Below are 27,852 nucleotides of genomic sequence, written 5' to 3'. Positions count from 1 at the left end.
TCCAATCACCACAGTCAGACATACAGATACACTTGTTTTATTCTCCATCGGATGTTTTGGTAATTATTCAATATAAATCTCTTGTCAAAGAAAAGTCATCGAAATCATACATAAGTCTTACTCATTTACATAAGTAATTTATAAAATAAAAATATCCTCTGCAGTGTTTTTATTTCGATTTTTGGAGTGTGAACATCGCTCTGTTCTCAAAAAACGTGTCGATAAAAAATACTTTGATTACATCATTTAAAGGCATCAGAAAAATAACTTCTATCCAGAGAACAGCAGAACATCATGAAACAGAAAGGAAACCAAAAACACATCTTAATGACTCTGATATTCCTTGTTTTCCACAGGGTGGGGATCTTCAATCCTGTAATATTAGGACACGACGTCTCAACATTGTCTCACGATCACAGATACATCGCAAAAGTTGGAGATAAAATCAAAATATCCAGGCCCGTAGCCAGCCTGGTGAAAGGATGGTTCTTTTTTCTCAAAATGTAGACCCTTTTTCAGTCATTTGCCCCATTTACTATTTAATTATGAGGTTTAAAAACTGCGTTTTAATGATTTTTTAAGCACTATTTTTTGCTGGATTAGCTTGTCGGATGGTCATCATAACCATACTTTTTATGCATTTCCTAAAGATTTAGAATAAAGTAATATGAAAACACAACTTATTTTTAAAATACGAAAATAATAATATGTTAAAGTTTTAAATTAATTAGGCAAATAAACTAGCTAGCACATTCAACCTTTCTCCGAATTCCTCACAACGTGACTTCTCGTTAAGTCACACCGTGCCAAATTCGGCGTCTCAAATTCTTTACCGACAGCCGACACAGGATTTCGCATGATCTTAAAACCTTTTTGAATTGGTTATCTACACAATTTAATATGAAATAGCAGTTAAAATAGTCCAAATGAGCTCATGTATGGGGCAAATTCTGCACCTGTGGGTCTTTCGAACCACCCGAACCCCCGCTGGCTACAGGGCTGATAATGTTTGACATGAAATACTAACAATCCTCGCGTAACCATGGGTGACCTATAAATGACTGAACTATATGAACTGCCAAGTAATGCATGTCAATTTCTAATCAAATGTTGCTGGGATATGACAAAAAAAAAATCGACATGCATGACATTAGTTTGGCCCGTCCTATGCAGTTTGGTGTATTCAGTAGCAATAAAGAAAAACAAACATTCAAAATCATATTTCATGAATGGCGTTTCAGCTGTACAAGTGCAGCCCTGTGAATCTTCCCTCGCACGAGAAGGGCTAGAAACAATATTTCAAATAGCTCTCCAATAATAGAGAAGTCAACAGAGATAAACATGTAATGATGCCAGGAGCCCACATCTAAATTTACAGCCTAATCATTGGCATGAAACGCATTTGACCCTTCGAAGGGCAGCAAACAAAACAGACGTAACTGGCACATCTTTGAGTGAAACTGAAATGTTAAAGCGCGATGCATCTTTCAAAAGCAGACCCATCTGATTGACAGTTTTGAAGTGGAAACATCATTCAAATACTACAGTAACATTAAGGCCACAATAACCACTCAACCTTCACATGCGGTTTCCTAGGTTCCAGCCTGGAAACCAGACAGTTTCAGTCATATAATCATTTCAAATCTTGATAATATTGCAGTCATTTTCTAAGTGGCTATATGTGTCCAAAAAAACAAAACAATGAGAGTTAATGAATCAAAGGCATACAGTACATGTTTAGCGAAATGAATCCTTTGGCAATGGAGAAAATCAAAACAAAATGATTTGATTACAGTTTGATAACAAACCTACACTAATCAATCCGACAAAGATATGTGAGCAAAATCACTGTGTAAAACGCTGAATTGGTGTGGATTTTCAGAGAAAGAAATATAAAGGAACTTGATTCAAAATATATATATATAAAAGATACAGGTACATAGATGCAAATATACTTGTTCTACAACTATTTGACTGACCAGGAAGGCAAGGTTAGAGCTGGTGTCACCTTACATAACTTCCTCCTGCTCGAAATGAAAAGCAAAAACCCACCTCGCCGAATAAAAAACAAGAATGAAACAGGACAGAAGCAAGCCAGCGTGACAAAAACCCCACTGCATCATTTAAAAAAAGGCCACTATTACAAAAAAGGGTGATATGACTTAATTTAACAAATTAAATTTAAATTTTAAATATTTTAATCACACACACAAAAAAAATGTGCTCGAAGGCTATAGTTCGATTCTATATCTTAAACATTCACGATTTCCAAACAAAAAGATATAATACTCGAATCCTGATAGTCGGCAATTTGAAATAAGATTCATTTGAACTTAAAATTTACGAGTTCATTCATTGTGTTACGTGCAAATCATTCATTTGCAAAAGTAAGGGTGGGCAAACAGTAGCAAACTCGAAGAGAGATAGGCTACCCCTGAAACATTTTGTGCAAACGTGACAATAGACATTTTTCCCCTCACCGCCCAGTGCAACAGCAAAGTAACCTCACAAACCATTGGATCTGTGCCAAAAACACTGGAAATCCCCGTTCAAAACCTAAAAAAAAAAAGAAGTAATTCTATCCTTATCATATTCAAACAATCCAACAGAAGCTTCTTGCAAGGCAAAACAGGATGAAAAAAAACTATTTTGTGAGATGAAACTCAAACGGTAATATACAACAGTCACACCTGTAAACCCTAACAACTCTTAACGGCAACACAAACTGGACGGGTCCTCAAGGCAATGTTTCTTAACCATGTTCCTAGAGGAGCACGAACACTGCATGTTTTGGATGTATCCATTGTCTGTCAAACACATTACAGTGGTTTGCTAATGATGTGGTGATCTGATAAGCGTACTGCGCCAAAGCCCAAGTGAACCGTGCCTGAGCCCGATTCAGAGCACTCACACTTTTCAAACGATCCAGCAAACGGGCCTGGGCACGATCTGGATAGCATAGTGTGAGTAGGCCCTGAATCAGATGTGTTTGGTTAAAAAGACACAGAAAATGTGCAGAGCTGGCGGTCCTCCAGGAACGTGGTTGAGAAACACTGCTCTAAGGAGACGTTTACATGACAACAATGCACTAAAAATGGAAAAGCTTTGCGCTTTTTTTTTTTAAAAAGTTGGATTTATAGAGTAATGGGAAATTCATTTGAGATTTTAGAGTTTCTCTGGATTTATTACAAACAAGTTTGATGTTTTTTGTCTTTCAAGTTTCAAACACAGTGCTGTCATTTAGAGCAATTTTTTTTTTTTCCAGAAAATGACCATTGGTCATATTAACTACTGATTTCATTCGTTGTGTTTAAAAATCAGGGTCATTCCTCCAAATATTGATTTTTACACTCATTTGCCCCTTTTTTTAGGTACACCTTACTAGTACTGGGTTGGACCCACTTTTGCCTTCAGAACTGTCTTAATCCTTCGTGGCATAGATTTGACAAGGTACTGGAAATATTCCTCAGAGATTTTGTATTAGATTTAACTAGGCATTTGTGCCCACAGAACTGCCGCTCACTAGATATTTTCCCTCTTTCGGACCATTCTTTGTAAACCATAGAGATGATTGTGCGTGAAAATCCCAGTAGATCAGCAGTTTCTGAAATACTCAGACCAGCCCATCTGGCACCAATAACCATGCCACATTTAAAGTCACTTAAATCACCTTTCTTCCCCATTCTGATGCTCGGTTTGAACTGCAGCAGATCGTCTTGACCATGTCTACATGCCTAAATGCTTTGACTTGCTGCCATGTGATTGGCTGATTAGAACTTGCATTAACGTACAGTTGGACAGGTGTACCTAATAAAGTTGCCGCTGAATGTATGTTGATTCATATCTATAAATACTACCTTCTGAAGTTAAACCATTGTTACTGTGTTGTCTAAAATGTAGATAAACTTAAAACATTGCGTATTTTTGGTTAATTTTGATCTGGAAAAAATTGTTTTAATTAAAATTTTGCTTTGCATTCGGAAATAAAAGTTAAGTTTTACTCAAACAAATGACAATAAAATGTAAACCCAGACAAACTGAGACCGTTGATTTTTCCATAGCTGTAGTAGACTAAACTGTTGTCAACATGATTCCCGTTCACACGGATCTGCGTAAACGACCAAAAAGGATGTATTATGCAAGGCTGTCACCGTAAAGAAACATTATGTGCCTGCACTGTAAAAAGCAATCACTTAATAAAGTGAGTAAACCCATTGCCTTAAAAATAACAAGTTGGTTTTATTTAAAAATGTAAGTATTTTTGTTGTAACTTAGAAGTGTCAAGTTCACTTAACTTCATTTTTTATAATTTTGAACATGCACTACCTGACAAAAGTCTTGTCGCCTTTCCAAGTTTTAGGAACAACAAACAATAACTTGACTTCTAGTTGATCATTTGGTATCAGAAGTGACTTAAATGAAAGGCAAAGGCCTCAAGATTACGCTTATTTGACCAAAATAAAATATGATCAAGCTGTGATTTTTCATTATTAGAACAGGAAGGTCTGTCTTTGCCTAGACAACTTCACTTAACAGAAATAACGGACAGTCTATAATATAAAGTCATGGTGCAGTGGTAAAAGAATTAATATTGTATATGACTCCCATGAGCTTGGAGGACTGCATCCATACATCTCTCCAGTGACTCAAATAACTTATTAATAAAGTTATCTGGAACGGCAAAGATAGCATTCATGCAGGACTTCCAGAGTTCATCAATATTCTTTGGATTCATCTTTAATGCCTCCTCCTTCATCTTACCTCGGACATGCTCAATAATGTTCATGTCTGCAGACCGGGCTGGCCAATCCTAAAGCACCTTGACCTTCTTTGCTTTCAGGAACTTTGATGTAAAGGCTGAAGTATGAGGAGCGCTATGTTGCTGAAAAATCTGCCCTCTCCTGTGGTTTGTAATGTGATGGGCAACACAAATGTCTTGATCCCTCAAGCTGTTGATGTTGCCATCCACTCTGCAGATCTCTTGCATGCCCCCATACCGAATTTAACCCCAAACCATGATTTTTCCTTCACCAAACTTGACTGATTTCTGTGAGAATCTTGGGTCCATGCAGGTTCCAATGGGTCTTCTCCAGTATTTGTGATGATTGGGATGCAGTTCAACAGATGATTCATCTGAAAAATCCCTTCTGCCACTTTTCCAAATGATCAACTAGAAGACAAGGTATTATTTGTTGCTCTTACAACTGGGATCGACGACAAGACTTTAAGTTGTGTAGCTCATTTAATTAGTAATTAGAAGGCAATGGGTATCCTGCATATATCCTAATCAATATGCATTTGCATGATGTCCCCATTTTTAACAAATTCATGTTTTTAAAAGTTTACAAAAAGACAGTGCAATCATTTTCCAAAGATTGCACTTTAAATGTTTTTCAAAATGCTGTTGTCATGTAAACCAACAGCCAAAGCGCAAACAACATTTCTCAGTTTTAGTTGAAAAATGTGTCATGTAAACGTCCCCTAAATCAGTTTGATTTCTGTGTGGGAGCACCATCGTGAGACGGCCTCTCACGTGGCAGTATGTGACTGTGTGTGTGCTGTGTTTAAAGCATTGCTATGTTCTCAGGAGTGCAGTTCAGATGGGTGGAGGTGCTGCTTCCCCCTGGAGATTTCAAACTCTTTGTTGTGGTACTGCTTCCCAGGGTGCCAGCTTGGACATCGTCTCCGATCATGACGCCGGGCCCATGCGATAGGTTCCGCTGGAGGCCGGCCAACATGGTCTCTGTTGTTACAGTTCCAAACTCGTAGGTAAAAGTCCCGTAGAAGATGAGGATGACCACTGTGAAGACCCATTCGCAGATGGCTGCTGCATGCTGTAAGACGAAGCTCTCGTGGATGAAGAATATCCCACCTGAGAGAAACCGTCAAGGACTCAAACCTTTTCAAAATTCATGCAAGGCACAGCTGGTCCCGACGGAATTAGATTTAGCGAGGAAAGTGGTGGATTATTTATGGAGCGACTGGTTAATTAGCTGCTCTCGTAGTTACATCACCTGGCAACCCTTTAGCTGCCTCCTTTCGTTCAGAGTGGAGAAAAAACAATTCATAAATCATTGACGAACACAGCAGCGATAAAGCAGGAAGGCCGGGAGACTCCAGCTGGCCTCATCTGTCTCCATGCCGACATTTACACCAAAGCAATTAGATTATACCTCTACTACAATATGAGTCAGGGGCTTGCTGATCGTGACTAGAACCTCAGCAGGAAGAGAAACAGATAAAAGCTCAGCACTAGGGCTTTCCTTGCTCTGACTGTGTGGGGAATTATTCACAGCTCATGCTAAATTGGAGAGTTCACACCCCAAAAAATTATAATTGAAATATCTTTTCATCCTGATAGTGTTACAAACCTGTATACCGTAATTGAAGAAAATGTCAAGTCCGCAAGTAAGAGTGATGCGAGTAAACCTCACCTCCCGAGCCTCAAGAGGTACACTAAAGGTGCCTTTTATACTACTGAATATGTTTTGTTATGGTTATGCTGGTGTCCACACTATGGCAACTTTGACCTATGAACAGAGCATTCTGCAAACGCTTGAAACGGCGATCGTTTTTCTCAAACAGTAAAAATGCCAGCCTGGGGTGCATTTCTCAAACAACGACAACTCACGGCTGAACTATCCTAGTGCGATGCATCATTTGGGAAAAGAACGATGTAGTGATGAGGGTTTTCAAAAACTACTTTCTCCATCACAGATCCATCGTTTGAATCATGTTAGTTATAATGTAAAACATCCATAGTGACCCTCTAAACATGGTGGAGTAACAACTTCTTTAGAGAAAAACCCCATCATATTATGTGCAAATTATTGTTTTACAAGCACACACATAAAAAAAAAAAATCCAATATTAGTTTTGGTAAAAATATGCACTTGCTTTCCATATTAATTGAAATATGTGTAAACGGCACTCATAGGGAATAGAAATATTATTGAGAATATTTCATACTTTATTCTAAAAAAAAAAAAAAAAACACTTAGTTAACACTCTAATCTTATGTATAAATCATGTCATTTTTAATGGTTGTAATTTACAGTAGGCTATTTATTAAGAAATAAAAAATCCTATCCTACTTATAAAGATATTTTTATTATTTTTTCATTTTAATCAATTTGACACATTCAAGCCACTGCAGAAATGTTCTTTCCAACAGGCCCATGTCATATACAGTACAGATTTCAGTATTATTTCTTAATAAATAACCTACGATGAATTAAAAGCATTACCATATGCTATATATTTTGTTTTTACAAGCTTTGGCTAAATTCCGCTTTTATATAATAGGTCACCTACAGCTTTCGTCATGAGCCACGGCTGGGTTCAAAAAAGCATAAATGTTTTCAAAGTGCACTACGAAGGGAGTGCAATTGTGAATATGAAGATCGCTAAAACTGAACTGTAAAAATACTTTGAAAGCAAATTACACCAAAGAGAGATGACGTTAATGCTGTTTTTTTTAAATCATTCCAAGTTTAAATGTTGGAACGTTTAAAAAGAATAGGACATGGGGGGAATAGAATACAACCAGGAACTATGCCCCTAACTACAGCTCTAGAGGTGTAGTTGCAAGCATACACGTTTGCAATGCAGTTTGCGAATGTTCGCTGGAACGATGGATTTGGGAAACGCCAAAGCAACAAACCATGTTTGTAACAACGGAACTTGTGACCTTAGTTGGCTAACAATGGTTTTCAGAAATGCAGCACTGGATGTGGATCAACTTAATTCTTAAACACTCTTTTAAAACTTATGTAATTTCTAAATTGAATAAAAGCTTACGGAATTTAAAAATTTTGTTTCATGAAATGAAGTGAACGTATGTATTGGCTCCTAAACACTGTTCACACTACTGCATCTTAATTTTAAAATGTATATGGTTTGTTACTGTAGTGTCTTGTGCCCACAATACTAATACACACAATACTAAAGGCTGATTTATACTTCTGCGTCAAGCGTACGCTTATGCTATGGCACAGCCTACGGGTGGACGCATAGCCCTCGCCGTGGGCTCAAAAAACCCACCTCTCAAAAAATTTAACTACATGTCGCAACGACGCGTAGCGCAAGCTCTGTGATTGGTCAGCTTGGTAGCACTGACGAGTGTGGGTGGGAACGAAAGCCATTGAGTCATAACAGGTAGATTGAAATGGCAAATTATGACAATGGAGGTGCAGATATATAAAATCCTCTCTGATTTTCTGGTCTGATTTGTCAAGCCACTCTCATTTGAATAATACTGGCACACTGCAAGTACAGATGCCAGCAAAATATGCACATGCAGATTAAAGGCTGATTTCTACTTCTGCGTCAAACGCATTCGTATGATCTGGCGCAGCCTTCGCGTGGTTGCATGCTGATGCCGACGTGCACCTCTCAAAAAATGTAACTACACATTGCAGCGACGAGTATCAAAACACTGCCAGCTAGCGTTTCAGAGGTGTTATTGCAGAGCAACTCAAACAGCACGCAGAAGTATAAATGCACGACTAAGTGCAAGGCATGCATTGTGGGTCACAGCGATAACCGTACACAGAAGTATAAACCAGCTTCGGGTGTGAATGGTCATGTATTATCCATTTTAGGCTGCATAGTGTAAACATAGATCTTTATTCTAAAACAGTAAAACGCCAGCCTGGACGAGGAACATTTTCATTCTAAAACAGAAAAACACTAGTGTAAACACAGCCTAAAGCCCCTTGTTTACCTCAAAAAACATTAAAGAATAAACTGAAATGGCGTATTTTCAAACAAAATCCGTTCTAAATTCTGAATAAAGTTCATTTTTGCAGTTGGAAACTTTATGGGGAGTTTGTATTGGCTCCTGAACAACTTTGAGCTGCCATTAGTCCATTACAATTACACAACTGTTGGGTGTTTTCAAGAGCTCCACTTTCTTTGATGTGCGATTGATTTGAATCTCATATCCACCAAGGTGAAACAGGAGAACAACATCCAAATCAACAACACCAAGTTAGCAGCATGATTTGAGTAGCAGTGCTGGTACAGATGTATGATGAACGATCGTTTGTGGACAGGTTTTAAAGACTCAGGTTTTAAAGAAGGGTCACACACTGGATGAGAAGAGCCAGCACATGCTGCTACGTTTTTTTTTTTTTGTGGTGTGCCTGTTCTGAGATGCAAATAGAAAAATAAGGGTAACAAACAAAAAAGCTATCCACGCATTAAAAAACAATACGAAGTTACAAAAGTATAAACTTATCATAAAACTAGTTTCCTGGAGCAAGTGTAAGGAACTATCTTTGTGTGAGGAAATGAAAGTAGCGTCAAAGGCAGTGGGCTTGTTGTTAATTAAAAAAGACAAGTTTACCCAGACTAAATGCTTGTGGATGTCCAGCAAAAATGTTTCACAGATAAATAAGTCACAGAGATTTGGAACTTGAAGGAGAGTTAAAAAAAACCCCTCTCCCAATAAGTAAAAAAATGCCTTTATAGACTACTCTATACACTCACCAGCCACTTAGTTAGGTACACCTTACTAGTACCCCTTTTGCCTTCAGAACTGCCTTAATCCTTTGTGGCATAGATTCAACAAGATATTGGAAATATTCCTGAGATTTTGGTCAATATTGACATGAAAACATCACGCAGTTGCAGTTGTAGATTTATCACTTTTTTATCCCAAAGGTATTCTATTGGATTGAGTTCTGGTCACTGTGGAGGCCATTTCAGTACAGTGAACTAATTGTCATGTTCAAGAAACCACTCTAAGATGATTTGTGCTTTATGACATGGCGCGTTATTCTGCCGGAATAAGCCATCAGAAAATGGGTACACTGTGGTCATAAAGAGATAGACATGGTCAGCAACAATACTTAGGCAGGCTGTGGCGTTGACATGATGCTCAATTGGTACTAATGAGCCCAAAGTGTTCCAATAAAATATCCCCCACACCATTACACTACCACCACCAGCCTGAAACGATAATACAGGTCAGGATAGATCCAAGCTTTCATGTTGTTAACACCAAATTCTGACCCTACCATCTGAATGTCACAGCAGAAATCAAGACTCATCAGACCAGGCAAAGCTTTTCCAATCTTCTATTGTTGTGTGTTCAGAGATGCTCTTCTGAATCCCTCGCTTGAAGCAGTCTGGCCATTCTCCTCTGACTTCTGGCGTCAACAAGGCATTTGTGCCCACATAATTGCCGCTCACTCGATACTTTCCTTTTTTTTTACTATTCTCTGTAAACCCTAGAGATGGTTGTGTGTGAAAATCCAGTAGATCAGCAGTTTCTGAAATACTCAGACCAGCCCGTCTGGCACTAACAACCATGCCACGTTCAAAGTCACCTAAATCACCTTTCTAACCCATTCTGATACTCGGTTTGAATGGCAGCAAATTGTCTTGACCATGTCTACATGCACTGAGTTGCTGCCATGTGATTGGCTGATTAGAAATTTGCATTATTGAGCAGTTGGACAGGTGTACCTAATAAAGTGGCCATTAAGTGTACAGTCTACAGTCCAAAATTCCTCAAAAGAATTTCAAAGGATTAACAAAATGGATGAAGAATTTGCATTTGGGATGAACACTGCCTTTAAATAGCAACAGTTCAGATGTGAACACAGATCTACATAGTCAAGTAGTCACTGTTTGTATTATACTCAACAAAAAAAGGATACTGAGAACCAGTGTGATGAGAGCTCCAGTAGCCAGAGCCACGCGCACATGAGCCATCCAGTAGTCCAGAGCTGTGACAGCCACCCTGTAGGTCAGCAAACACTGCAAACACACGAACAGAATTCCGGCAGGAAAGGCGGCGCCTGCACCCACATAGTGAAGTTTTTTAGCGTGGTCCACCTGGACAAAAACACAAAGAATCGTTATTCTAATTATAATAATACAATCAAAGCACTGAACACAACAAACCAAGACACTGATACGTGACAGCTGGCAAACTTTTGAAGCATCTAACTTGAAAGACACAGTCAGGTTTGTCTTCCTGCAATGGGAAACTTGCCTGCTGCACACTCAGCACGCGGATGGAAGTGCTATTAAGGATGAGGGAGTGGAATGCCCTCTAAAATCCATTGTGAAGAATGAGACGGCTGCATGCATGGATCAATACTAATCACTTTGAGAACATCAGCCTTTCTGAAACACTCTGGTGCTGATCAACGCATCAGTCTGATGCACTGAATTTATAGCCCATGAAAGACTGAGGAGTCAGCCCCTAATATCTTTTCACACAGCTCTACCAAAAGCCCAAATGTATGATGTCGTTTTTGGTTTCAGGGATGTGTATGGGAATTATTGTTAGATGATGGTTATCAGACAATAACCACTGGTGGCAAAGCAACTTTACGTCATCAATTCAGTACTTAAAGGGATAGTTCACCTTAAAAACTACAACTTTGGCAGCATTTACTAATCCTCCACTTGTTCCAAACTTGTTTGAGTTTCTTTTTTTTTTTTATTTAAAGAAGATATACTGAAGAATGTTAGGGAAAAAACCTGCCATTGACTTCCATAGTATTTTTTGTACCTACTATGGATGTCAATGGCTACTTTTTCCCAACATTCATCAGAATAACTTGTTTTGTGCAGGACATTCATAAGTTTAGAACCACTTGATGGTGAGTAAAAGGTGAGGACATTTTCATTTTTGGGTGAACTATCCCTTTATGGGATTTTCCAACTTCCAGTACTTTGGAATGGAGTGGAATAATAGGTCAAGTAGATAGAAGCAAAGACCTGTGATTCTGCCATTTTGGAGCGATCAGCCATCAATTGGATCTTATTGCTGACGTGATGGCAAGCAGCTGCTTTGTTTTTTATTTATTTAATTAAATAGCGCATTAAAGCTGAAATAAGACCAGAAACAACTGGGGCCTCATGTACGAAGACTTGCGTGGAAATCATACTAAAACACTGAAAAAAATTCAGATGTATAAAACACTGCGTACGCTGAGTCCCACGCATATTCTTATGTACATTCGAATGAACGTGAAACTGAGCGCAACATGCACGAGCACAAAACCCCTCCCTGCCTCCTCCCCCTTATGAATATGCTAATGACTCTACTTTGGCAAAACCCAATGAAAAAGCAATGGCAAAAGCAAGCCAAAAGAGAAACTTTGAACAGAATGTGAATTGGAGGTGCTCCTTTTGGAGGTAGACCAGAGAAAAGCGGTGTTATTTGCAAGTTTGTTCTCCGGAATTAACAACAAAAGAAAAAAATTGAGTGGGAGAGTTTAGCTGATGTGATTAACACAGTTGGAGTGAATTGGAAAAGAAATAGTGTGATTTATGGGTGTAAAATGTTGCAGCGCTTTGAACAGTCTCTGTGGCGCAGCTCGTAAAACGCATGTCAACATGTTTTGAAACGTTCGAGCATGAACTCGGTTCGAATTCAGCGTCTGATGAATTCTTTATTCTTTTTCGCCCCGCTACATATCAGATCTTGCCTACTATTTATCACGAGAAAGACAAGTAGGAATCATTAATAAGTTTGTGCATCATATTTTATTTGCACATTTATTGAATGGAAATGTTTCTGATTCACGCATGCAAATTCATCTTCAGATAGTGTCTTTATAGCAATGTGCGTGCAGTAGATAGCTCAGATTACATTGGGAAAACAGGCAACCGCTGCAAATTGTGCTTTAATGTTTAGCTGGTCAACTGTATGGTATGGAAATCTTATATACTCGCTAGATGAACCCGTCTCATACAGCTGCCATTGCCAGGCTCAGACACTTTGTAGAGAGGAATTTAACAAAACTGCCTCTAGGAGTCGCCAATGAAAATAATACAGACACGCACAAAAAATGTGCGTACGCCAGCCATAAAGCTGGCGTGGAGCTGCACACATTCCCACATTCAGTTCATTGTTAGTAAATCCAAACGTAAGCGATTCTGAGCGTGAAACCTGGCGTACGCAAAGTTTTTGTGCGTACGCAGCGTTGATACATGAGGCCCCTGGTGATTATTAGCGCTTTTAATAGTTTATTTCACAGATTTTTATAATACTTTCATTCATATTTAACTCAACATTTTGAAAACGTTAGGTTATCTGTGCTGTTGTTCTATTGGAATTTTCATTCCAAAATGACAGAGTGTCGCCTCTTGGTGATCCAATGCTCTTTGAGAGTAGTTATATACAAATAAGTTTTTCCTTGTCTTGAGTAGGAAAACATAGACACCGAGACGTGATGGCTAATTAACAAACAATATGATTCTTTTGAGCTAACCTTATAAACTAGATTGCAAATTCCAATGAGTCATATGTGAATTGGACTGCAGCGATTGCATCTTTTCTCAAGTCAACAACTCAACAATTCCTGTGTGATCAGTTAACGGGTGTATTTCAAAATGAGCCAAGACAAAGGAGATCATCAAAGCATGAGAGTGTGCATCTAAATGGCAAGAGAAGCTACTAATGCAGAATATAGGATAATTATAAAGAAAAATCCTAATTCTTAGTAGTTTGTAAGCTAAATTTGTTGTGAAGGGCAAGATGTTTAAGCTCAACGTATGTCCATATTAGTATATCACTGTCTGAATTGAAAATGGTTTTATTTTAACTAAACAAAAGGTTAAAACAATGCAACCTCATGCCCATGGGCCTCTACGGCAGGGGCCCTTATTATTTTTGTACTTCTTAGTAAATTTGAAAATGAGTACTATTTATACAAGTTATGTCCCAAATGTCATCCTATGTACACACTACACTTATACATTATAGACTTTTGTACTTGTACATTCAACCATGTACTGCATTGTTGCATCCCAATTTGCATACTATCTATCCTATTGAATAGTATTCAAAAATAGAATTCACGTTTTCCATTATGTGCATTCTCCCATGGCAGGGCGCCATACTTAAATTCATTCCCACCACGGCTACATTACATCTTCTCATTCAAAACCTTATATTGTTGCTGTTTTTTTTTTTCTTTTTAGAAGGTTATAATTGCACCAAAACATAATAAAATGTAAGTTAATTAAAACAGAGTAACTCGTCTGTAATCGTAGTACATTTTACATTTACATTTACATTTAGTCATTTAGCAGACGCTTTTATCCAAAGCGACTTACAAATGAGGACAAGGAAGCAATTTACACAACCAAGAGCAACAATGAATAAGTACTAAAGGCAAGTTTCAGGTCTGTAAAGTCTAAGAAGGGAAGTGTTAGTAGTTTTTTTTTTTTTTTTTTTTTTTTTTTTTTTTTTTTTGTACAATTAGTGTGATATTCAAAGAGGCAATTGCAGCTTAGGAAGTGAAGTGGAGACTAAATAGTTGAGTTTTTAGTCGTTTCTTGAAAATAGCGAGTGACTCTGCTGTTCTGATGCAGTTAGGGAGTTCATTCCACCAACTGGGCAGATTGAGCGTGAGCGTTCGCGAAAGTGATTTTTTCCCTCTTTGGGATGGAACCACGAGGCGACGTTCATTCACAGAACGCAAGTAGTAGTGTTGTGCGTTATTTGTTTAACCCTTTAAGATAACTGACTGACAGGTGTGTGATGCCTGAGGCTAGCAAACACAACTTAGCTTTCAGTTAAGATGAAAACAGTTTCCATAGCTTTACCTTATTTATAGATTAATGTCTATGCTTCTGCATGCAATGAATTTATCTTGTTGAAGTTTATGGCAGTTTCACTTTACGTCAGGATGCATCAATGTCGTTCTGTAGGAGTATTGGAGACATTCAAAAATATTCATAAATATTCCTAGCAAACCTAGAAAATGTAGGGAGACATACTCGTTGCATAAACGCACTAAATCGCACTTCAGCATCGTTTATTTAAAAGCGCAGAAGAAAATCTGTGCTTAAGCAGCATATATTTGAGGGCTTGCAAAAAGTTTTGTGCATGAATAGAGAAAATCAGTGCCGAAGCAAAGAGATTTGCATGCTCATATTACATGAATGCAATCTCGACTTGTAATACTGCACTTTTCAATTTGTCATTGAAATAATGCCATAGGCAGTTGGAAGATCAGTGTAAAAGGCCTGCCACCACAGCCAGAAAAAATCCTGGAGGAAACACTGGAATTAGTTTGTCTCAGACCATAGTATGTTGAAAAGAGTGTGCCAAAGGTTCCTGGATGGTCCACTATTTCTTGTAGAAATACTAGTCCATACTCTAACCGCTAATATCTAACCGCTAATACATTGCACATTAGATGTGAATTTAATTAGAATTACAAACTCGGGTAAACAAGCTACAAACATGGCAGACACGCAAGACCAACAGTCAAGTAGAGATGCTTTGGAAAAGTTGTTTGAATGACTATTAATTAATGTTTTTCCAACTGGAAAATATTTAAATCAGGTTTTCCGTGTTAGATTTCATTTACAACAACAAGATGTGGTTGGAAATTAACTTTTGAATGCATAATTATCCAAAAACCTGAAGATATTTCTCTGCATGAAAGACCAATAAATGACAGATTAACCTGCTGCTGCCTCTTTAATAAGGTAGGTAATTATATATGAAAAAAATGTGGATGATGATGTGTGGAGATAATTGACATGGGACATGACTAAGCAAGAATAACGAGTCCTTTAATGAGGAAGTAGTATGTCCCAAAGCTTGCATACACTTCTGTTACACACTCAAAAAATTATATACTTTTTTCCCACATACTTTTAGGATGTAGTATAACTATGTGAATTGGAACACTAACGTTTTATAAGTAAACAGAAATTCTAGCTGTTTCTCAGGGAACATTTCAGTTGCTAAATTAGTGAAATAAATGACCAAACTACTAAATAATACCTCACTAGAATAATTTTGATAGCACAATCCAAAATAAAGTAAACTCATCACCAAATAGCCCCGTCCATTCCGCTACATAAGCAAAGCTGCAACCGTTCAATGCTCGAAATGTCCAACATTCCACACTATTTTTAACAGTTGAATAAGTGCAGCATCCAGGTACTTTCTGTGTGACTGCACTACTTGTACTATTAATACTACAAAATGGCATAAATGCACCTATAATATATTTAATTACTCAAGTACTCTGCACTGGCAAAAACTCTTGTAACAGAGTCAAGGCAAAGCCGAGTGACTTACTGTACCTGGAAGTTGCCCACCATGACGAGTCCCACAGCATTGGTGCATCCGGACACAAGTCCACTGGTGTTGAGCCAGCAGTGGTTCCTGTGCTCGATGATCTGAGCATACCGTAGTAAACACACCATCACCACTACACACAAAAAAACAACAGAAACAGAGTAAAGAAATCAGACTTAAATCAAATTTATTTTGTTGTAGTTTTTTATATATATAGCATAGATGTTTATTTAAGTGTTGACTATTTGCAGTATAGTTTTTAAAATATGCTGATAATAATTTTTTTAATTATTAGAAGGCTATCAAAAGAAGTAATTATGCCACGCTTAACAATATATATTAAATATCTTGTCAGGTATATTTAGAAAAATAATCATTTAATGACATATTCAATGACTCTTTATTTCGAGGGTGGTGTTGCAGCTGCATAACACAAATTCATTTTGTTATTTAATTATTCATTCATTCATTCATTTATTTATTTTCTTTTCAGCTTAGTCCCTTTATTAATCCGGGGTCGCCACAGTGGAATGAACCTCCAACTTATCCAGCAAGTTTTTACGCAGCGGATACCTTTCCAGCCGCAACCCATCTATGGGAAATATCCACCCACACACACACACACACACACACACACACACACCGGGCTTAACCGGAGCATCCGGAGGAAACACACACAAACGCAGGGAGAACATGCAAACTCCACACAGAAACGCCAGCTGAGCCGAGGTTCAAACCAGCGACCCAGCCACCTTCTTGTTGTGTGGCGACAGCACTACCTACTGCGCCACTGCTTCTCCCTGTTATTTAATTAATTTATTAATAAATAAATCAATTCTTAAATTAAAATCTTTATACTTTGCTCCTCTTTGTTATCATTCAATACATGTCTGTTACTCTAAATGACAATAAAACATTTTCAGTTGATGCATATTTTGACAGTTTAAATAGAAAGTTATTTGAAACAATAGACATTTCCCTTGCATTTAATGATATCTATGTACATAAATTCACTTTCATCTATTTGATTTGATACAGACACCACAAACGGGATCTGTAACCCTTGATCAACATATACTTTAAATGCGAGGTAGTATTATTTCAAAACATTAGTTATTTAAAACATCAGACAGTTCACTCGCATTTAATATGATATCCATGTACATAAATTAACTTTCATCCATTTGATTTGATGCAGACACCAAGAATGGGATCTGTAATCCTTGATTTACATACACTTTAAATGTGAGCCTGTATTAAAATAATCAAACATTACTGGAAAAAATTGTTTTGAATTGTTTTTACTTTTTGTTCAATCAAAGAACTGCTGATCTGTATGTATACACTAAATTCAAGTTACTTGATTTGATATTTTGCTATATAATGCAAAAATAGTTCTCATACACTTAAAGCAGGGGCTTTTGCAACCACAATATTAGCATTATACATTACTCTTTAAGCTGTACACACTTATACAATTCCAATGCTTTTAAAGTTCTAATTATTAGATCTGGATCTCTTATATGTTATGGTGTGCTGTGAAAAACTGTAATACCCCCTCCCAATTTCACATCAACAACAACACAAGTAGAAGCAGATGAAAGACAACCTTTAACAAGACAAGGACAATTCACCCATAATTAGGACCACAAAATATATGGTTTTAGCAGTGATATTGCACTCTAATCATACGTAATAGTCACATTGCAGGATATGCAATGTTGAGTCTGAGTTTTAATTCATCATTTGTTTTTCATTCACATTTTGTTTTTATCATGGGTTTTTGAGGCCTGTGGTTGTATGAGGATTTTAAAAGCATTTAAGTCTAAAAATTGTACCATCTGTAACTTTAACAATTCTTAATTTTATTGATTTATTTTAAAAACGTTACAAATACTGTTAGACTCCTCAGAAAACAATTAAACATTGTTTATTTTATTAGTATTTTATATTCTTTATTGCATTAATCTATGCTTGTTTACAGGGCTTTACATTAACACCCGCCAAGCCGCCAAATGTGGGTAGATTTCAGCTTTGGCGGGTTTGACAGACATCTCCACTAGCCACTTTGGCTGATTGAAAATAATTTTTAAATTGTAGTTTTTCTAAAAGCAGGGTTCGACAATATAAAGATGGCCCAATATGCGTGCAAATGTGATCTTAGAATCGAGAAGTAAAATAATTGTGATCACGCGAGCAGAAGAAAGCAAATGAATACCGAATGAGAGGATGATGATCACTCGCGCTAACAGCTGATGTGATGCGCGCGACTTCTTAAAACGCGTGCGCGCTCCCGAATCGTGAAGCAACTGTGTCTGGAACAGGTTCTGGAAATGCAACTGTCATCGGTTCGCTTTCAAATAACTAGACAAATAGTGATGAACATGCACCCACAGTCCTGATGCTTTTAAGAGCTCAAAATGTGTCTTTTTGTAAGCAGCACCGGTTGCTTTCACTTTTAACAGATTATTAAACGGCCTAAAGTTTACCGTGCGCATGTGATCATCCTTTCATTATCACACACGGTATGTTTCATCTGCTTTATTTGCTTACTGTTTTATTTGCATTTGTTTTTGTTAAAATGGTTTAATTAGATTTTTTTTTTTACAACATTGCTTTAATGGGAGATGAACTCTCTATTTAGCCAATGTGCAGTCAACTGGTGATCCAAGAGATCTTTAGTCACGACAGATTACTGTGCATATTTTTGATACAAGACAATAGTTATTTTTTTTCAAAAGTCAATTGCTTTTCTTTCATCTTTAAGAAATGTTTTGTTAAATAAAAAGTATAGTATACAGCTATATTTTGCTTGTTTTGAAATTTTTGGCTAAGAAACAATTATTGCTTAGTGTGGTTATAGAGATAAATTTGGTAAATCGTTAATTTTGAGCTCTAAAAAAAGTCATGTGAAATAAAAACTAATTGCAATATAACACTATAAAACCCTGACCCATTTGCTCACTCTCATTGAGCAACCTCATACTCGACACACAAAAAGTGAAATGAATGAGGACGCATGTGGACACAGCACAAAATTTAAATCAAGTAATTTTAGCATGTCAACGTCAAATTTAAGCATATAAAATATATTTTCCCAACAACAAAATTGTGGCTAGTGAAAATGCAGAGTGGCTAGTAACATTGGAAAACTACTAGCCACAATGGCCGGTGATTAAAAAAGTTAATGTAAAGCCCTGCTTGTTTATATATTTTATGTAGATGCACTCCCTTACAGAACCAGACATTCTTTCCAGATTAAAATAAAGTCATGTAATGAAATTATACAGTACTTGTATCGCAATATATAAATCGCAGAAAAAAAAAATATCGTAAAGTTAGATTTTTTACAGTATAGTGCAGCCCTACAACTAATCCCAAAACACAAAAATATCAGCTCAAACATTGCACACCACATAATGAATCAACACAGTTAAAACATCCAATACATGATGACACAATAAGAGCAAGTGTGCTTAAACAAGTACATATTTTTGCAGCACCTCTGCTATTAAGGTCCATCAGCATTGATTGCAAGCCTGCTGACTGCTTCCATTCATGCTTTTGTTCTCTGTTATTTAATATGTCACTGCCGGTGTGGAATATGTGGAAATATGAGAACGTGTGGTCTTACCCATAAAAGCTCCCACATTACCGATAAGACTGAACAGACAGCTCTCGGGAGGGTAGGATCCACATTTACTGCATCAAAGTTAAGACAAAGGCATTGTTAGATCGTGCCGGAAATAAACCCAGACTGGAAAGAGAGAAGAGGAAGAGGCTTAAAATAAAGCGCTACCTGATGAGGGGGATGTCTTGAAGGGTGCAGCATGTTTTTGGGAAGCCCGGTTTGGCTGTTTCTTCTGTGCACGTCACATTGTATGACCTTTAAAACAGCGACAGTCAGATAGCATAAACACCACGTGTTCTTTGTGAGCGGAGCAAAACAAGGGCAGCTTACCAGTTTTCGACAGGACAAACATGGTGGTTCATTACAGCCATAGCATATCTGAGGAGAAAGCAAAACGTGGTAAACCTTTAGGGCACAATTTAAGGTATTAACAGACCATTAACAAACACTACTAGCTTAATAAACTACTTATTGTCTGTTGATTAATTGTTAGTAAAATTAGAAGTTGGGTTTAGGTTTTAAGTAGAATTAGAGATGCAGAATAAGATCAACTTTATAACTGCTAATGAACAGTTAATATGTTAATAATAGGCAGGTAATTAAGCAAGTGGTTAATAGCAAGAATTGTGACCTAAACTAAAGTGTTACCCTAAATGTTTTCTTAAGTTTTAGACTTTTTTGTCTTGTTTTAAGTCCAAATATCTAAAGAAGCATTTTCTAGACAACCAAAATGTATTGGGCACTATCATACACCCGGCACAATAAAGCGCAAGACAACTGTGGCGTGATATGATGCTATTATCAGATCAGTGCAACCCTAAGTTTCAAGTTTTGCGCCATGTTGTTTAAATAGCAAATAATAGGATGTGTGTTTGGATATAGACATGGGATGATAATCGGTTTCAAGGTTTACCGCGGTTTGTAAAAGTCAAGATTTTAAAACCACTAACATTTTCTGTTACACCGTTCCTAAGGTATACGTTAGGTTTTTTGAAAATGTTTTCAATGTGTTGTAAAGAAGTTTGTGCTTTTGAAATTAATAAAGATAGCAGAAGTCAATGATTTATATTAATTATATAGCCGGACATGTTTACTGTTCCAAGATATTATAAATGTTTCCTGAAATAAAATATATTGTGTTCAATATGGGAAAAGAACTCATTTTAGAGCAGTAATCATAATACAGTGATACCATGGTATTCTATCCAAGGTTATCATAGCGTCAGAAACTTATACTGGCCCATGCCTACTTAGATATAACTCAGTTTTTTGACCACACTTCATTATTATTGTTTATTTATTTGTTTGCTGGAAATTAGAACTGAATTTGAAAAAAAGCTTTGAAACAAATCTTTGCGCTTAAACAAAATTAAATATGTAGACTAATGGATGTTTCCTTACTCCACAAAAGTAAAGGAGTAAAGTAAATAGTAACAGTAAAGTAAAGAGAAAGTAAAGAGGCTAAATGGAGGAGGCCAATTCTTTATCCTCGCGCAGATGGTTTGTTTTCTTACTGGTGAGGCATTCAGTTTTTCCAGATACAAGTTTCGCCATGTAAATAGCAAATGCACCCAAATGCGATGCAACAGACTTATAAAGGGAATAGGAGTTGAGACTCTGATTGGTTTAAAGCACGTTATGCTCAAAACACACCCATAACTCATTAAGAGAATAAGTGATACCCTGTTAAACCATGCAGCAGGGTGCAAACCCTATTTTTACATCCTTAAAATAGCAAAAGTGGATTCTGACTTACCTTAGACTTTGAGCCTAGATCGTTAAAATAGAGCCCTTTGTGTTGTTTTCAGAAATATGTCAAAATTAAGTGAGTTTTCCTTAAAACAAGCTAAATAATCTGTCAATGGGGTAAGCAAATTAATCTTTTGTCAAAACGAAAAACAAAATGATTTTGTTCCATTCGCAAATTATTAACAGTCTAAACCAGGGACACAACTCGGTTTAGTTTCAAGCCTAATAAGACAGGCCTGAACCATCTAATCAATCTCTCTCTAGGTATACTAAAAACTTCCAGGCAGGTGTGTTGAAGGAAGCTGGAGCTAAACTATGCAGGATATCGTTTCTCCAGGACCAAGTTTGGGCACCCCTGACCTAGACAGTTAGATATTGCTTCATTGTTTTACAAGCTTTTCTCAGATAGTCAATAAAAAAGTTGAATAAACATTAATCCTCTTACATATAGCCCCTTCATGTTTTGAGCTGTTTCATAGTCACAGGTTACAGCATGATAAACTCACACTATCCATATGCCAGTGATGGAGAAGGCAGCCAGGCTGACAGGCAGTATGATCCAGGCAGTCATTGGTCTGACGGTGGGGCCGGTCTGTCCCAAGCATGAGGGGGAGGAACACAGAGGGCTGGCGGGGTGAGACACGGGGGGGATGACGAGGGGGCACTGACATGCAAGGACACACAGGGAGGGGACATGAGAGGAGGAGAGGGATGCCACGCTTGCTCCTTCCTTCCGGCCGCCAAATCCAGGCCTGATCAGTGTTTTTTTGTGGGAGGGGTGGGGGGGATAAAAAGAGGGTGAAAACTTAAAAACTTCATGGGAGAACATGTTATTGACATATTCAATTAAAATAAACAACCCAGGCTCATTCTAAAAACGTACCTCTATATACATTTCCGGAGAGCACCAAATACTTGCCAGAAGTTTTTTTTTGTTTTTTTTTTTGCTTTTTTTGTTTTCGAGAATCCATTAGAGGCTGCTGTGTACGTTTTTTTGAAATCTCAAATTTCTCTCGTAAGTGCCATTCGCACCTGTGTACTCTTTTTGAAATCTTAAATTTCTCTCACAAGTGCCATTCGTCCCTGCTGTTTGACTGACTGTATGACTGACTGACCGATCGACTGACCCACCCTCTTCTCTCCCTAAACCCAACCTATAGTGTTTTCAAAAGCATCGACTTACCCGCCCACCCCCTCCCCTTAACCCAACCGACAGTTTTAAAAAACAATCCAGAAAAAGAAAAGCCATTTTTTTACCACGTTTTCAGATTTTACCACATTCTCACACTGTTATTTATTTTTTATTTAATTTTTTGGATTATGTTTTTTTCTTTTGCGCCTTCCGCAACCATTCTTCATCGCCGACATACATGGCAAGCTACTGGACAAACTGGTAACAGTGGAAAAAAAAACATCCATACAGAGGTAAGCGATCAGCTAGTAAGCGTGAAAAGGTACGACGTCATATCTACATTTATTCATACATTTTAAAAACACAATGGAGCCATTCGTACTTCACTTCTGGCTACATAACTCTCAATCTCCAGAAATGTATATAGGGTTTCAAAATGAGCCTATGTTGAAAATAAACATTACAGCAGACAAACCTTAAAGACATAAAACATAACCCCAATCGATTTTACTTCTACAAAATGACATTTTGCAGAGCAAGACAGTTGGCTCATTACGGGAAAAAGGCCAAATATACAGTAAGAGTGATTGCTGACATTTGCTCTATGGTTAATAATGTGGTAAAATGTTTGAAGTGAAAGTTCACATAAAAATCAAAGTTATCCTATATTATACTCTTAAGCCATACTTGATGCTTTTGTTATTTGAAAAAAGGAAATAACAAAGCTTTATAATATCTTATCTCTCCAGGTTTTTTGTAGCTCTAAAAAGCACATCCATTCACCCATCCATCATAAAAGTAATATACATGACTGTAGTGCATAAAACCTCTGAAAGTGAAGCGACTTTAAAACTTTTTTTAAAGAGTTTTAAAAATTGTATTAATATCCTTCTTAAAACAGTGAATTCATATGTATATCCAAGATTGTCCTTCCTCATACTTCATAACTCTGTACTCTCATGAATATATATATATACAGCAGTTAGGGCTGGGCCGATAAATGATATTATATTGAATCGCGATAAAATTGATGTCATTAACAATGATAAGCTCTGAACTTTTTTTTTTTTTTTTTTTTTAACTCTTTATTGATCTAAGAGCCAATCACACAACAGACATGTGCAACAATGGGATTGTAAAAATGTGTTGATATTAGACATACTGAATTTTCGGCCACCGGAAATCTATCAGCTGAAAATAAGTTATATCATTTAATAGAACAAGTCATTGTTATGATACACTTTTATAACTGGAAGCATTAACAACTTATATCGAAATATATATCGTTATCGTTCAATATGGAAAATGATTAACAAGACTGCATTTTTGCCATATTGCCCAGCCCTACTGGAAGGTTTATCTTTTTTTTAAAAAAATATGGATAATTTTCTGCCAAAGACCTATTGCCTTGTCTTAGAAAAACAACAAATAAACCACTAGTCTTTTGGAACTAGGACTTTTGGAAAACACAATTCACCCGCATATTTTCAAATATAAATGTATAAGTCAAACACCTAGATCTTCCAGCTGATATAAGCAAAGTAAAATCCTTTTCAAATACATCTTTAAAAAATTCACCATCCAATTCTTCACATTTCTGTATTTCATTATGCTCAGTTTTGCTTATATTTTTGGTTTTGGAAAGCTCCATTTAAAGACACTTAATTAAAGTTAATTATTATTACCACTAACCATAACAAAAAGTATTTTCAGAGTGGAGAAAGTTATTGCAACTTCATAATCACCTAAACATACTAAATTACCATAGAAATAAAAAGATGTGCAACATATGCTGTACAGTTGCTTATCCAAATAGTATACTTTCAGTTCTGGTCTGATGCAGTTTTATACTGTGGCAGCCCTTACAAGTACAGATTCCTACCACATTTTGCTAGTCTAGCCTTTAATCAGCCAAACAGAAACCACACCACACCCTTCCTGATCTCATTTCACCAGCTCTCAGTTGTGACCCAAATCAAATTTACAGTTGTGTTTCAGGACTATTGCAGGAACATCTCATCAGTGCAAACGTAAAGTCGACATTTGTGCTCTTCATCCCCCTTAACACCAAATATCAAGACACATTTTTAAAGGTTGTTTCTTTTTTAAAGTTGCTTTGGGAAAAAAAGTGTCATGCATTAATTTGAGGAAGAAATGGAGGCAGTAGCAAATCGTTCCTTCCTCATTGTGCACACACATTGGGCAACAGATTTACTAAAAATGAAGACTAAATGGAGAGTGAGGTTTTGGTTCTATCTAGTTGTTGATTTGATGGAAATGGAGAGAGCAAAGGTTTAAAGGAATAGTTCATCCAAAAATGTCATATAACCCATAATTTACTCACTCTTAACCATCCTCTGTGTATATGGCTCATTCCTGATGAATACAGTCAGAGTAATTTTACATTTTATCCTGTGTATAAAGTTTCTCTCTTATGCTGCAAAGGTGTCAATGTGTCTTATGAAGCAGTTCCATGTGTTTTTGTAACAATTTTTTTTTTTAATTATAAACTCAAATGACTGACTTCTGACTTGATGTATGATGCATGATGATGATGATGGTGTACTCCAGTTCAAACAAATATGAAAAAAAAAATCTTCTCTTACAGTGAAATCTTCAGAAATTTCTTGATTTCAATAACTTTCAATTAGTTACCAGTGCTACTTGTCTTCAGCTACCTTGTGCAACACTATAAAAATAGTGTTAACTCAAAATCTCTGCAGAAATTTGCCTTCACTTTTAACTGAGTTGAGTCAAATTTACTTTACTTCACGGTGTACAGTTTGTATCATGCATAAGTGACATAAACATTTAATTTTTTACAAAATATTTGTAATATAAACATATACAGTTGAAGTCAGAATTATTAGCCCCCCTTTGAATTTATCATTCTTTTTTAAATATTTGCCAAATGATGTTTAACAGAGCAAGGAAATTTGTTACAGTACGTCTGATAATATTTTTTCTTCTGGTGAAAGTTTTATTTCGGCTAGAATAAAAGCAGTTTTTAATTTTTTATAAACCATTTATAAACCATTTTTTATAAAACATTTTATTATTATTTTTATTTAATTATTAGCTCCTTTAAGCTATATTTTTATTTGATAGTATTTTACAGTGCTTTAAAAATACTCAAAGATGGCTCTGTTAATGTTTTTAAACTATTATATTTATTTTACCAAAATCCCACAAGTGCCAATTTCACATGATTCACATCTATTAAGGAAAAATGTCACATCTGTAACAGAGCTTTTTCCTCATAAATGCAAAATAAAATAAAATCAATTATTTTTGTTTTATAGTGAGCCAACTCTTCGCCTTTTGATGAGCATTATTTCTTTTGGGTTGTGCAGTTTAATTCACAGAATAACAAAATTAAGTAGGGTGTATACTGTAAACTCACAGACTTTTTTTGTCACATCCATAACCCATGTTCATTTCCCTCATTTATAACATAAAATTAGTTTCCAGATTGATATTTTTCTGCTCCCAAATCTTTGTGATTAGTTGTTTTGGAAAAAAATATGTTTCAATATAATGTTAAAATACACTTTCTATGTGAATTTATGTTTTAAGATTTTACTGCAAATGTCCCATCTATAACACTGGAATTGCTCATATATATTAACAAAAACACAAGGATCTGCTTCATTAGACATAAACTAACACCCAGGTGGTGTATGAGATAGTTTAACAACGAATCAATGCACTTTTGTAGCCTTAAAAAAAGCACCACCCGAGCAGGTACAAGACGTCAACAAGACGTCTGATTGACGATGCACCCCAACATCATGGGATGTTGCATTTCGTTTGGAAATAAAAATCAGGTTGGCGTCAATGTCCCACAACAAAATATCAACATCTAATAATGTTACAGATCGACGCTTTGTGGACATTACCAATGTGTTGTCTATTAGACACTGGAATTTGATTGCCATACCTGATGAATAATTGTCAGTATTTGACATCTGTTAAGATGTTGACTTAAAGATGTTTTCCAACACAATCTAAAATCAACAAAACAACGTAATTTCACGTTATTGTTGGACATAAAAATAGCATTGTCCTTAGACATTGGTGACCTAAGTCTAACCTAATATTAACATCTTATGACGTTATGTTCGCTAGGACTCAACACCATCATGGAAAACATAAGAGCTAGGATAAAACTTAAAACTCTGCATTGGTTTGAAAAAGAAAGCTTACTTGAGTATGAGTAAATTAAGAGATCATAATAATTTTTGCATGAAAATAATAACATTCACAATAACATACATTTTAAAAACTATATTTTCACTTCATAACAAAGTGAATATTTAATGTCAAGTTTATCGTATTTACAGCCTCAAAACAGATGTAAGCTGACACATATTTGCTGTCTCATTGTTTTTGTTGCTTCTTCCTCTCACACATTTTGCCCTTCTGACCCATTCATTAAATAACCAAGAGCACTTCTTGTTCAAAGTCACATCCTGCAGTCTTGACTGTGTGTGCTGCAGTGATTTTGTTGTAAAAACATAAGCTTTACTGGAATTCTGCACATGACTGCCACATGATGCTGTCTGGATAGCAATACCAATAAGTGGTAACGTTAGACCACTAATGAGCTGTGGTATGATGCCTGCAATGCTGTCTAGACAGGTACATGCAGTGTGTAATAAGAAGATCCAAACTTTATACACTACACAGCCAGAAGCAGCACTTGAAGGGCTGTCACTGATGTTATCAACAACTGTGCTGCTGACTTTAGGTTACTCACCTGCATCAGAACCTAAAATGTCGTGCAGGTGTCATTCGCTTACCATACTTTACTACATGTTTCGTATTCAAATTGAGTTTTAAATGTCTTTGGGTTCGTTTCTAAATTTAATAACACTAGCTTACTGTCATTTCTCATGAAGCAATTATGCGTTCACTAGCAATGAAGCTAACAGATGTTGTGTTTCTAAACCTAGTGTGTTGACTTCCTTAGCAGCCTTTCTGGAAAACATTCGAACGTGACTGTGATGTCCCAATGTGCTGTCTAGATAGGAGGCTCGCTCGGTTCTGAGAGAGACATTTAGAGTCCAGTTAAATCTCGAAACGACTGGTTCCGTCGGAGAATCAAATTCCTTAACGCTCCTAACGGTCAAGAGATCATATTGAGCTCTGCCGGAAAAATTCGTGATAATTACATATATCACAAACAAACAAGGCAGTCATTTTTACATACCTTAAGTCCTGCTACTCCCTGCTTCCAACCTCACTCAACCTTGGTTGTTCCTTTAAGAT

At 36.6% G+C, this 27,852-nt stretch overlaps 1 protein-coding gene across 3 annotated transcripts; it reads right to left on the bottom strand.

The window, feature by feature from the left end:
- Window positions 1-21: 21 nt before the first annotated feature.
- tmem150aa (transmembrane protein 150Aa) lies at window positions 22-27,852 on the bottom strand. 3 transcript variants are annotated; one of them, XR_012406074.1, is made up of 9 exons: window positions 27,794-27,852; window positions 21,956-22,201; window positions 20,031-20,078; window positions 19,869-19,955; window positions 19,704-19,771; window positions 16,075-16,202; window positions 10,668-10,845; window positions 5,224-5,872; window positions 22-4,337 (listed from the first exon to the last, which is right to left on the bottom strand). XR_012406074.1 is itself a non-coding variant. In NM_001045410.1 (8 exon segments), coding segments are annotated over 7 exon segments (882 nt in total). In that variant the 5' UTR covers window positions 22,021-22,201; window positions 27,794-27,847; the 3' UTR covers window positions 5,230-5,564.

The sequence above is a fragment of the Danio rerio genome, chromosome 5 (genome assembly GCF_049306965.1).
Source record: "Danio rerio strain Tuebingen ecotype United States chromosome 5, GRCz12tu, whole genome shotgun sequence".
NCBI lineage: Eukaryota > Metazoa > Chordata > Actinopteri > Cypriniformes > Danionidae > Danio > Danio rerio.
Note: the sequence above shows the minus strand (reverse complement) of the source record. Positions and strands in the feature narration are given on the sequence as shown.